Raw genomic sequence first — 14,090 nt, forward strand, 5'->3', positions numbered from 1 at the left:
ACTCTATCAGTAGCTAATTGGGGAACAAGTATTTAATAATAGGCTCTTCAGTGTAGCAGAGAGAGGTCTAACATGATCCAATGGCTGGAAGTTGGAGCTTGACAAATTCAGACTGGAAATAAGGTGTAAATTTTTAAAGGTGAGAGTAATTATTGGAGCGGTTTACCAAGGGCTGTGGTGGATTCTCCATCACTGATAACTTTTAAATCAAGAGTGGATGTTTTTCTAAAACAGGAGTAGGCAAACTATGCCCCGCGGGCCGGATCCGGCCCATCAGGGCTTTGGATCCAGCCCAAGGGATTGCCACCCCCCACGGGGAACCGCAGCCAACGGGAGCTTTGGGGGAGGTACCCGCAAGTGAGGGCAATGCACGGAGCCCTCTGCCACCCCCTCCCCCAGGGGCCGCACGGATGTGGTGCCGGCCACTTCCAGGAGCAGCGCGGGGGCAGGGCAGGCGCGCAGGGAGCCTGTCTTAGCCCCACTGCGCGCCACTGCCAGTCCAGAGGTGTTCAAGGTAAGCGGCGCTGGGCCAGAGCCCGCACCCTGAACCCCTCCTGCACCCTGCACACCAACCCCCTGCCCTGAGCCCCCTGCTGCACCCTGCATCCCTCCTGAATCCCAACCCCCTGCCCTGAGCCCCTTCCTGCACACCGCACTCCTTCTGCACCCCAACCCCCTGCCCTGAGCCTCCTGCTGCACCCCTCCTGCCCTGACCCCAACCTCCTGCCCTGAGCCCCCTCCCGCACTCCACACCCCCTAACCTGAGCTGCCTCGTACACCCCGGACCCCTCCTGCACCCTAACCCCTTGCCCTGAGCCCCTTTCTGCACACCGCACCTCCTCCCACACCCCGCACTCCCTCCTGCACCCTAAGCCTCTGCCCCAGCCCTACATTCATGGCCCTGCATGCAATTTCCCCACCCAGATGTGGCCCTCGGGCCAAAAAGTTTGCCCACCCCATTCTAGAATTTGCTCTAGAAATTACTTTGGGGAAGTTCTCTGGCCTGTGCAATACAGAAGGTCAGACTAGATCAGGGGTGGGCAATAATTTTCACAGGGGGGCCACTCCACATATTTTGGTAAGTTGTCATGGGCCGCACATTTCTACTCTATTTATGGAGGGGGCGCGGGGTCTGGGAGGGAGTTTGGTGCAGGAGGGGGCTTTGGGCTGGGGCAGGGGGTTGGGGTGCAGGAAGGAGATCGAGGTGCAGGCTCTGCCTGGGAGGCGCTTACCACAGGCGGCTCCCGGCTGGCGGCACAGTGGGGGAGGAGGGCAGCAGGTCTCTGTGCGCTGCCCATGCCCGCAAGCACTGCCCCCCACAGTGAGGATGATGCTGGGGGCAGCATGCGGAGTCCTCCCCCACCCCAACGCCAGGGGTGCACAGAGACATACCAGCAGCAGCTGGCCGCTTCTGGAAGCGGCATGGGGCCACGGCAGGCAGGCAGCCTGCCTGAGTGCCTTGCTGTGCTGTGGGACTTTTAGCAGCCCAGAGATTGCGAGGGGGGCAGCCAAAGAGCCTGGTGGGCTGGATAAAATGTTAGACGGACTGGATCCGGCCCATGGGCCATATTTTGCCCACCCCTGGACTAGCTGATTACAGTGGTCCTTTCTGGCCCATGGAATCTATGAATCCCTGTTATGTCAGGAAGCAGTTAAACTGAACTGGTTCAGCCATCACCAGGTATTTCTCATGGTGATTCATCTCCCGGGTATAGAAAATGCTCTGGTACACAGCCTGTGTAGATATAGAGCAGGATGCCAGAGCAGATAAGGAGGCGACTCCACAAATGAATATTTCATACTGTTCTCCAGTTCAGGCAGTTATGCTTCCTCCACTTTCTGTGGCTGATGTCCTGAATTCCAGGACTCATTGAAATGTATTGCAGACTCACTACAGCTCCCCTTGGGACACTACTCAAAGAAGAAGAGTTGACTCATTTTGCACAGTAACTGGAGTTCTTTGAGATGTGTGTATGGATGCTCCACTATCCACCGTCCTTCCCCTCTGCTTTGGAATTTTTTTCTGTGGGACTTGGCAGTGAAGAGGGAACTGAGGGAGATTCATTTGCGCAGCCCTGGTGCATGTGTTGGCTGAATGGGTACTAACTGCCAAATATCTCTGATCAAAGGCGCATAAGGCCCAAGCCCACCTGAAACGGAGCACTCATAGGGGGACACATCTCGAACAACTCCAGTTCCTGCACAAGGTGCATACGCTCTCAGTCTTAGAAATGTTATGGAGGAAGAAGCATCAAGATCTGTACATAGCCTGGATGTGTGGCACAAGAGATGCAACTCATACTTGCCCCTCTCCCCTATTAGAGATTTAATTCCTAGGTATTAAATACAGATCTCTTAGGTTTTTCTGTATCATTGCAGTATACAAAGTGCTAATACTATTACCTACCACACTTATGTTCCTGCAAAATTGAGTATTCTGAAGGCCAATATTTTTGTCTGCTCTTTATATAGACCCTCAACAGGATTTTAAAAGATCTCGAGATCTGTAGGTGGTCTCCATCTCCACTTATATTTATCCAAAGTTCATTGCCAATGATTTGGTCCAGAGTAATGTCCAGTCTTACTGACTGATGCAATCTTTCATTTAGGCATCCATCTTTAGTTTTCCCAGTCAGTATTTAGACAGTTGACATCTGTTATTACCACTTCACAGGCCATATTACAGACACTTATCTAAACAAATGTTTCTTTGTTGACCTATTTATTCTGAGACATCTGTCTGATTTCATTGTCTTGTCACCGCAAAATAATGCTCTTAAACGTCAAGATCCCAGCCTAAGTTTGCAGGACTGGTAGCTATCAAACCAGCTTTTTCTTGTAAACTAAGTGCAATTCATTTGGAGTCACTGAGACAAAATAAATATGGGATGCCATTTTTAATTACCTTTTACAGTAGAATAACGCTTTGTTTGCTCAATTGGTTATAAGGAAGAAAAGTGTGTGATCAAAGATTAGGGTTGGACGATACCTCAGGAGGTATCTAGTCCAATCCCCTGCTCAAAGCAGGACCAACACTAACTAAATCATCCCAGCCAAGGCTTTGTCAAGCCAGGCCTTAAAAACCTCTAAGGATGGAGATTCCACCACCTCCCTAGGCAACCCATTCCAGTGCTTCACCACCCTGCTAGTGAAATAGTGTTTCCTAATATCCAACCTAGACCACCTCCACTGCAACTTGAGACCATTGCTCCTTGTTCTGTCATCTGCCACCACTGAGAACAGCCGAGCTCCATCCCCTTTGGAACCCCCCCCCCCCTTTCTAAAGTCAAGATATATCATATCCACTGCATTCTCCATATCCACAGAGCCAGTTATCTCATCATAGAAGGCAATCAGGTTGGTCAGGCATGACTTGCCCTTGGTGAATCCATGTTGACTGTTCCCGATCACCTTCCTCTCCTCTAAGTGCTTCAGAATGGATTCCTTGAGGACCTGCTCCATGATTTTGCTGGGGACTGAAGTGAGGCTGAAGTGATGTGATGTGCAAAAGAAGGTGGTTCTGTAGTTTGGAGTGCATGCCTGCCCTGAAGAGAGCGCTTTGGAGAAGGAAAATATAATAGATGGCTGAAAGAGTCTCATTGTGTGTATATTACAGGAAATTATAAACTGACTTGGTGCATGGGAGTTTCTAGAGTATGATGGGCCCACAGCACAGATTGGGCAGCCCACCAGGAGAGTATGGTGAAGAACTTTCACCAAGAATAAAGCAAAAGGGAACAAGAGGAGGCACTGTTGGAAGGACATGCTCATTGCTAGCAAGTTGCCTGTGGGCGGCTTCTGCCTCATGGGGACTGCTGTCTTAAGAAGCAAAGAGCATCCAGATTTTGCACCAGTTGTTTAGTGTGTTCCAGATTATTCTGTGGTTGTCACTTTGCGCCCCACACACAAATATTTCTTTTTCCCAGAACAGAAGACTTGAGAGAGATTTTGAAAATAGGTAATTTGTAATAGTTTGGCTTGTCTTGGGTGACTGTAAATTATCTATCTTAACGTTACTGATATAATGAAGCTTTAATGGAGGGACACCGTAGTCCGACAGCATCTTGATCGACTTGGTTGCTCTATTCAGGGACAACACAGCTGACTGCAATCCAAGGAGAGAGCCAGAAAAGGTGCCCTAAAAATTGCTCATCCCGAACAGACCTGACTAGCGTACTGCGGCTGGAGGTTGTTTCATCAGGTGGTTGGAATTCAAACAAGCCTCAAAGTTTCCGTTTTTGACTCAGTGTTGCAACATGGAATATTTGTATATGTCTTGATCATCGAAACTGATCATCCTGCCCGGCAGACTGTTGCTCAAGAGCTTGAAAGATGATGTATCAGCATTGTGGCACTGAGCGAGATGCAACTTGCTGAAGAGGGTCAACTGACTGAGGAGAGGGCTGGGTACACGTTCTCTGCTGAAAGGGATGCCCACCAAACCAGCCGCATGACACAGGAGCCAACTTTGCAATCAGAATTTTGTCTGTCTTGTTTGGCGATCCTGTCTATCAATGTAAACGACAAACAGGTGAAGCTCCAACTGCCCCTGAGAGGTGGATGTTACGCTTCACTGATCAGTGCTTATGCACTGACAATGACTAACTCGGAGGGTACCGAACAATTTTATTCTGAACAAAATGATCTGATACAATTGACTCCCTTTGAAGACTGCCTCATTACTTTAGACTTTAATGCTTCTGTTGGCTGTGGTGATTCTGCATGGTGTGGCATACTTGGAAAACATGGTATTAGCAACATGAACAGCAGTGGCCTACTTCTGCTGATGACATGGGTCAAGCACCATATTATAGAATCATAGGGTTAGAAGGGACCACAAGGGTCAAACACTGTCTTCCAACTCCTCAACAAATGCAAAACAATCTGGATGCACCCTCACTCAGACCATTGGCATTTGTGTTGGTCCGACAGTGCGATCTGAGATGTGTGCATAACTTAAGTATTATATAGAGCTGCTTCTTGGACTGATCACCGTATTGTTCAGTCAAAGCTTTCTCTCTCTATTCAGCTGAAAACGTTTATATATATAATATATATATATATATATATAAAAAAAAAACCAGTCACTTAAACAGGTAAATATTGCTCAGCTGAAATCTGTCAATCTCAGAATAATTTTCAACACAGCTAATTTCTGCTAACAATCTGTGATGACATCTGCCAAATAAGTATCCGTGCGTGACACAATTTATAACACCGTTGTGGATTGTACTGGGTGTGTGAAATACCATTATGCAGACTGGTTTGATAATGATCCTGAAATAGTGAATCTCCTGGATGTCAGGTGACAAGTGCCTGCCGAGCCCTTAGGTGACCCGCTCTGAGTCGAAAAAGGCCAGATATAGGGCAGCTTGCAGCATGTTCCAGTGCAAAGTCTGATAAATGCAAAATATGTGGCTTGACTGTAAAGCAGATGAACTACAGATCATTGCTGATAAACATGGCCCCAAAGGTTCCTGTCATGTAGTCAAAGCTGTGCAGAGCCCTACCTGATCTGCCTTGACAGCACTAACGAGTGCTGATGGTGAATCGCTAATCACATATTGCACTGCCATCCACCAGTGGTGGCGTGAATATTTTAGAAAACTACTTAATCGTTTATTTACTGTTTCTCATGAGTTGCTAGATATTGTCCACATCTGTTGCACTTGCTGATCCACCCACATGAGCTGAGGTGTTAAAGGCTGTTCAGATAATGAAAAGTACCAAAACTCCAGGTCCCGATGCCTTTTCAGTTTTCAAACATGAAAGAAATCGTCTCATTGATAAGCTTTCTGAATTTTTCTTTCATGTCTGTCTTCAAGAAATCCTATCGCAAGAACTGAAAGATTCCAACATAGTCACTAGCTATAAGCATAAAGGCTCAAAGAGTGACGGTGGTAATGCCCAGATCATTTCTTTGCTCTCCATGGCTGGCAAGATTCTTGCACGGATTCTCCTGAACTGACTCCTGACCCGAGTCGTCAACAACATTCGGTCAGTCACAGTGCGGCTTTTGTGCTCAGGGGAGCACTACTGACGCAATTTTCATCATTTGACAATTACAGGGAAAATGTTGCAAAAAGATGTTAATAATCGTAAAAATCCACACCAGAAGAATCCCCAAACCTGTTGGAACCAACTAGCATCCTTGTGGTAATCCAGGCCAAAAAATATATATATATGGTCATCACTAGAGGGCAGTCTGTGTGTGGTGGAGAGGAACTTTTACTGCCTGTGCGGTAACAGTTGTGTAGGTAGACAGGACTTCGGTCTGCAGGGCAGTCATTCTGGTAACTCTTGTCAGCACGAGAACACAGATGCACCCACACCACGCGCACACGCTGATAATTCAGTGAACTTGACATTTGTTTTTACAAGGGACTTCGAGAGCTGCCAGTTCCACTTCTGCATCAGACTATGTCATTATATTACTGGTCATTATGGACTTGCTCCAAAGCCCACTGAAGTCAGTTGGACTCTTTCCATTGAGCTCAGTGGGCTTTGGATCAGGCCCTATGTCCTCTTCAATAAAGGAACTTTCTCCCTTACCCCGGCAGTTAGGCTTTCAGCTTAAAACACAATCCTGCCATGATGCTCAGAAACCCTAGTTTGCCTTTCAAACATTTAACGTTGTTGTTTTATTTGTATCTGTATTTCATTAGCCCCTCGGCACTCGAATCATGGACCAGGATCACATTGTGCTAGGTGCTGAACCAAACACAATAGAAAGACAGTCCCGGCTCCTAAGAACTTTCAATCTAAGTATAAAGCAAGAGCCAACAGATGGAAACAAGGAGACGATACTGGGCAGTCTGATAAGCAGTGGTCTTAGCACACCGGCTGCCCAAACCATTGTAAAGCTGTTTTTTTAACAGGCATCCCTGCAAACGAGAGTTTGGAGGAGGGATTTAAAGGAGCACAATGAGGTGGCGTTGTGGATATTTGAGGCGCTTCTGCCAAGTGTAAGAGGCAGCCTGGGAGACTACATGAAAGGTGGTGGTTTAAAAATCGAAGTGGGCAGTGAAGGCTGGCATCCGTGTTTGATTGGAGGTGGGAGTTGACATCTGGATAGGTAGGAATATGGAATTTAAAAAATAGTCCCATGCAAAATGGCTCCCTCGCCCCCCTGAAAAAATTCTGCTAAATCCCCCATCTTAATCAATTACTTTTTATGGCTCATCCACTATCCTCCTCTAAGTAATCTCTTTGGATTGTAAGCTCATCAGGGAAAGGGATAATGTCATCTTCCTAGTTGTTTGTAAAGCGCTTTGCACACTTTTGATGTTATATAAATAATAACAAAATGGTTATATTGTGTGGTTTCAGTCAGTTGTGCTTGGGTGGTGGAGGAAGGTTTATTAACCTGTGCTAGGTGCTTTCAAACAGACAAAGAATGGCCCCTTTCTCGGGGAAGTTCACAGTCTAAGGCCAGACCTAGTGGTTAGGGAGCAGGAGTACAACACACAAAGAACTTGTTCAAGAGGGGCTTACATCTGGAGAAGGCAGGTGCTCTGCGGGAAGTACAGAGAGTTGTACAGGAAGCTAACAAATAGTTAAGGGTCATGTTGGCGAGCAAAGTGGGTAGGTGGGGATGTTGGAATCAGACGGGACAGCTATGCAAGGAAGGGCAGAGCAATTGAACACGGTGACAGGAAAATATAAAGAGATGACATAATGAAAATGACTGGCAAGACAGAGGAGTTTAGTGGCAGCATTTTATATGAGCTGTTATAGGGCAATGTGGGTGTGTGAGAAGCCAGAGAAGAGGATGGTCTCTGACGTCACTCTGCTGCATAGAAGAAACCATTGTCAGTGCTTAGTAAATAATACTGAAACTCTTTTCCTTTGAGGTTCTTTTGGTTTCCCATGAATTTTATATGGAATTGGAATAGGTCACGTTGACTTGGCCTGTTTTTCTTTCATTTGCAGAAGGATGTTCCAGACGGATTAAAAGAGCTGTCTGATGGCTCAGAAGAGAGCAGTGACGCGCAGTCAGACTCTCAAAGCTCAGAGAGCAGCAGCAGCAGTAGTAGCAGTGATGGTGGCAGTAACAAAGAAAGGAAGAAAAGCAGATGGAAAAGGAAAGGTAATTTGCCCCTTCAGAAGTGACTTTGCCATGTGCTAGGCCTAAAAGTGTCTGCAAAAAGCACTGAGACTGTTACGGATAGCCTGTTGCTTGCTAAAGAAAAACTACATGAAAAGCATGCTTTCCCCTATCTTGTTCATGACTGAGCTCACCAGATGAAGGAATGTTTCCTTCATGTTGCACCATGCTCAAGATAGCATTTCCTGGAAAGGCATCTGCATGTAGCAGTTCGTGTTTGGGAACTCCGTCTGAGTCACAGGCTAGTATGTTACTTTACAAGCCCAGACCATAGCAGATATACATCCTCCCCAGTGCAGGCAGACACCAACCTTCCTCCCTTATCCCCTGCATGCAGGAAGACAATGCCTTTAAATTCTGGCCTCACTGGGTGAGACGGGGGATTTCCAGCTGCCGGTGAGCGGTGGTAATGCTGGTGAGTAGTGGTGGGGCTGAAAATTGTCCTGCTTACCAGTCCAAAAAGCATTTGGACTGGTCCTGGTGCAGTGTTAGGGGTGCTGGAACAATTTTTATAGTGGTGGGGTGCTGAGAGCCATTGAACCAAACTATAAACCCTGTATTATGATGGAATCCTCTTCAAGCCCAGGGGTGCAGCAGTACCCCCCGCAGCCCTCGTTCCAGCACCTATGTGCAGTGTTTTTCTGTCTTTCCATGTCCCATGATACTGGACCATATTTAAAGCTTGGACATTGCCTAATTTATGATGTGTGCAATATTTTGTTGAATATTGATTTATGTACCTCATCAGTAATTACACACAAATTAAAGAAAACTTAAATGTCCCTTGACTGTCATTTTCTCTCCCAGCAAAGTCTGAGAAATCATTGGAGTCCAATGTTGCTGGTGATATCACCAGCAATTCCTGTTTCCACTGTCAAGAGCAGCTACAATGGCTCAATGAAGATGAGTGGAGGAAATATCATGTTTCACCATCTGTTTTCTCCTAAACCTGATATTTTCTCCACTTCATGGAGCCATTGCAGCTCCCACTGTATACTGAAATATGCCATGTTCTGGCATCAGAAGCAGCAGAGACTGTATATTGTGGTAGTGTCTAGAGCTCTCATCCAGGTTGAGGCTCCAGTGTGCTAAGCACCGTACAAGCATTTGGTAAATGATACTCGATGACCCAAAGAGTCTGCATCTAAAAATGTGAGGTGGGGGGACAGAAGGATAGGATGGGGTAACAAAAATAGAATTTTTTAGCTCAGACGAACTTTGTGTGCAGTTCTCAGGCAATCCGCGTTCTGATCACAGCTACCCACCTGCCTAGTCTGTTCAGGGAGCTGGTCCTGCTTAGTGGTGTGGGCCATGTGTTACTCTTGAGTCTGTGCTATTTCCCCAAATAATGCCACCTCTCCATTTTCTGTCCAAGCGAAGTGAAATGCAGAAAGATAACCAGTAAGAGTTTTTTTTTTTTAAATGCAATTTTAAATAAGAAAGGATGTGTTAATAACAGAGGTGAGGATTGCTTTTGAAAGACCGCTTTTCATCTGTCTTTTTTTAAATAGAGTTTTTGGTTCCATTTGCTGTTCATATCCAACACATCATTTCCCCCTCCTTCCTTTTCTTTCTTCACTCCCATGTTATGCACCCTTATTTTACAATATTCTTTTCTCATCCTACAACGTGTGATTGCAACTGTGCCATATCTGCGTTGTTCCTTTCATAAAAGTTCTTCCAGACTTAGTCCCAGACTTGTTGTTTCATGTACAGTGTTGTCTCAAGCGTTGATGTGCTGAAACATGTGCCTTACATATTCTTAGAAAGAAATGGGTCAGCAAAAGTGAACCGAAACAAACCAGTTTGTGGAAGAACTACAGTAACTAGTTTCAGTGTAAATGCAATGGCTGATTTTTTTTTTTTTTTTGCCAGCTATTTTTTTATCTGCTCTTGAATCATTTTGAGAGGTATAGTCTGGATCTTCAGCAAAGGGATGATGTCTATATTCATTTTGGTATATTAAGGCCCATTCCAGAAAATACAGTTCTGTGGCCAGTGGTTGTAATGAGGTCTAGAGGGCATAACTTCATTTCAACATGGCTATGCTAAGGAGTGTGTGTTTGTTGTGATAATTGGGCCTACAGATTTACCCTAATTGTGAGCTCAATTGTAAAAAGTATATAAAAGTTCATAAGATATTACAGTAACCTATAACAGATGTTGATGGGAAAAGTTTTCAGTAATAAATGTTATAAACAGGTGCAAGAAAACCATACAGAGAAGCAAAAAAGGCCATGTTAATATACCTCAAGGACGATGTTGCAATCATGTTTGTTAAAAACAAAAGCTGTGGAACCAGAATTGATGTGTTGGATATTAGGCCCAATGGGTGGACAAAATATAATGCAAGGATGGGCTATTCCACCCATCATTCCCTTTTTGGGTATTAAAAGAAAGACATTTCAGGGCAGTGGGCAGGGGGGGTATGGAAGAATAGACAGAGGCTACTGGAGCGAGCTTCACCATCCCAGTTGCCACATCCACCATTTCCTGCGACCCCAGACCTCCTTCATCCTAATCCTGAGGGATGTCCTGACCAGACCGGGCCAGAGAGAGGGATCTAGATAACATTGCCACCTCTACTGGTTCCATCTGAATCCTATACACCTCCTGGGATGAAGTGGGACACCTGTTATTGGGCTTAATACAGGGATAACTGGATGGAATTTAATGGTCTGTGTTGTATAGGAGGTCAGCCTAGATAATTGAATGGTGTCTACTGGCCTTAAAAATACAGAAATCTTAAACGAGGAAGCTAAGTATAGTGCCCAGAATAAGGTTACCAAGACTCAAAGAAAACCTCTATTTTAAGGAATCTAATCCTTGCTTCAAGGGAGGAGCAATTTTGCCGCCTAATGTAATGTTTCTTCAGCCTGGGCATACTGTGTCTCTGAGAGGCCAATGATAAAAGTCAACACTTAGTTCCCACCCTGAAGCATGAAATCTAATTGCTTGGGATTGGCAAGAAACTTTCCTAGTGGAAATTAAACTTTTTCCATAGTTGTACAACACAGGGATTTTACACCTTCCTCTGAAGCATCTGGGTGTTGCCACTGTCACAGACAGGATATCAGCCTGAATGGACCACTGGCTGGTTTGATCCAGTGTGGCTGTCCTGAGCTGCTCCCTGCTCTAGTTAGTGCACCTCCTACTGGACTGTTTGAAACGGCCAGTATGTAGTAGCTAGTAACTTGTTCCCTCAGAATTTACCCAGAACAGGGCACTCAGCATTTCTGCTATTTCATGTCCCTCAGAGGAACCCAGCTAAATCTACTGACAGGTAGAGAATATAGGATTTATTTGGCTCCTGGTATGAATGGGACTGAGGTGATACCTTTTCCCATCATCTCTGAAAATCAGATCCTCAACTACCCCCATTTCCAGTCTAAAAAGAGACTTTGCTTTCACTCAGATGCTAAGGCCGCCATCAACATTCATTGTCCCAAGGGCGTCGAAACAGGCGCAAGTGACTTCTCATCTTTCCTTGACTAAGATAAATTCCATGCTCATTTTTCCTTTAGCCCATAACACCAGTCATCAAGGCCCATCTTGAGAGGACTCCAGGACGAATAGAACCAGTTCCTAGTGGTAGACACAAGATTACATCTTATGCTGTCTCACATCTTCCAAGTGCAAATTAGAGTTAGACTTTAGATCCTCTTTATGTTACCACCAGCTCTATGGTAACTATTATTCTTCCTAGCTTTTCATAGAATATCGGGGTTGGAAGGGACCTCAGGAGGTCATCTAGTCCAACCCCCTGCTCAAAGCAGGACCAATCCCCAACAATTTTTTTTTTTTTTTTGGCCCCAGATCCCTAAATGACCCCCTCAAGAATTGAATACACTCAACCCTGGGTTTAGCAGGCCAATGCTCAAACCACTGAGCTATCCCTCTCCCTATCTGGATCTGGCCTGTTATGGTCTTAGGAAAGGTAACAGCAGCCAAACTCCAGTTAGCATAAGTTAAACTTTTTGATCTGGTTGCACTAGGACTTTCTGCTGTAACTCAAAATCTAAGTTTAAGGAAAGTACCATGAGCTAGAAGCAAGCTATGAAGAATAATTTATGCTGCAGCCTATGACTGCAAAATCATAGCTGTACTTTGAAATGCTTCTAGGCACTGGATGTTGCTACAAAGCAGTCAAGAAGATGGAGTATCTAAGGCAATGGGTATTTTACACTCCATAATAAAACAGAAGTATGATCTCTACAGTTTTAGTATGAAGCAGCTTCATATTTCCCCGTTCCTGATATAATTTGCAGAACTAGAATGTTAGGAAATGGTTTACTCTGTTCTGTAGACATGTACTGTCTGGTACAAAAGTCTCCCATTTTAGCCATGCTGTGGTTTTAACAGCCAAACCCGTGAGTATGTTGAAAGTATTTTTTATATAATTTTATTCATGTATTTTAACAACTTTGTTCCGAATCCTCTTGTTCCAGAGCTGTCTGAACTTCATGTAACTCTTGGTAAATCTCCACATTTAAACATAGCAGCTCCTACAGCATTTTGTTTGAAATAATGCTACCCTAAGAACTTCAGCTTCATCTGTGCATAGCTTATATACTGCATGTGTTAGGTACTCCTTGTAGATTGGGCCCAAGTAGCTCACTATGTGAGGGGTGGAGAGGAGTCAAATCAGTGAGCTAGTTCCTATACTGTATAAATATGTTGCTTGACCATGTCACCCCTCTCTTTGAATCCCTCCACTGGCTTCCCCTTCTCTATTGCATCAAAAAAAAGCTGCTTGTATTCACTTTCAAGGACCTTCACCGTCAATCCCCAGCCTACCTGTCATCTCTCGTTCGCTATTGAGCTGTTAATGGGCTCACTTCAAATCAGTTCATGATGCAAGTATCCATTGCCCATGTGTTAATTCTACAAACAAGCATCTTCATGCTTTCTCCCATGCTGCCCCACCATGCTTGGGGAGATGCTCCCCTTACACATCCACAAAGTTACCTCTTTATCCACTTTCGGATCTTTCCTCAAAACTCTCCTTTGCTGTGATGCAGGTTAAAAAAAAAAAGTGACAATGGCTAGGCTGCTGCTGTGCTGAGACCACTTCCCATCATATTGACCAATGCTGTCTGATTGTTCATCTCTACTCCTTTGTCTTTCTATGTCCATCTGTTGCCTCTTGTTTCTTACTTAGATTGTAAGCGCTCTGGGGCAGGGACTATCTTTTTGTTCTGTGTTTATAGAGCTCCTTGCGCAATGGGTTCCTGGTCCATGACTGGGTCAGAAAAGACCAGTTTGTTATGCATTTTCAACTCCTGTGTTTCACAGACCTGCTTAGTTCTTCATTCCCACTAACAGCTCATCGAATCTCTTCTTACATCTCTCCAATAAGGTTGCAGTTCTGTCACTCAAGGAATCAATTCTGAAGCACTTAGCGGAGAGAAAAGTGATCAGGAACAGTCAGCATGGATTCACCAAGGGCAAGTTGTGCCCGACTAACCTAATTGCCTTCTATGATGAGATAGCTGGGTCTGTGGAAAGCAGTGGATGTGTTATTCCTTGACTTTAGCAAAGCTTTTGATACGGTCTCCCACAGTATTCTTGCCAGCAAGTTAAAGTAGTATGGGCTGAATGAATGGACTATCAGGTTGATAGACAGCTGGCTAGATCATCGGGCTCAACGGGTAGTGATCAATGGCTCCAGGTCTAGTTGGCAGCCAGTATCAAGCGGAGTGCCCCAAGGGTCGGTCCTGGTGCCGGTTTTGTTCAATATCTTCATTAATGATCTGGAGGATGGCGTGGACTGCACTCTCAGCAAGTTTGCAGATGACACTACACTGGGAGGAGTGGTAGATACGCTGGAGGGTAGGGATCGGATACAGAGGGACCTAGACAAATTAGAGGATTAGGCCAAAAGAAACCTGATGAGGTCCAACAAGGACAAGTGCAGAGTCCTGCACTTAGGACGGAAGAATCCCATACATTGTTACAGACTGGGGACCAAATGGCTAGGAGG

The 14,090-nt window shown here is 45.3% G+C and overlaps 1 protein-coding gene across 4 annotated transcripts in view; it reads left to right on the forward strand.

The window, feature by feature from the left end:
- ASXL2 (ASXL transcriptional regulator 2) overlaps positions 1–14,090 on the forward strand; it is a 237,481-nt gene that overhangs the window by 107,589 nt on the left and 115,802 nt on the right. For 3 of the 4 annotated variants that reach the window (XM_034766832.1, XM_034766833.1, XM_034766834.1), the window contains one exon: positions 7,933–8,089. In XM_034766832.1, the coding sequence (XP_034622723.1) occupies positions 7,933–8,089 (157 nt within the window). Of the gene's footprint in view, positions 1–7,932; positions 8,090–14,090 lie in introns of those variants that run through there. The other variant, XM_034766836.1, reaches the window with a different exon arrangement.

This window comes from Trachemys scripta, chromosome 3, assembly GCF_013100865.1.
Source record: "Trachemys scripta elegans isolate TJP31775 chromosome 3, CAS_Tse_1.0, whole genome shotgun sequence".
Taxonomy (NCBI): domain Eukaryota; kingdom Metazoa; phylum Chordata; order Testudines; family Emydidae; genus Trachemys; species Trachemys scripta.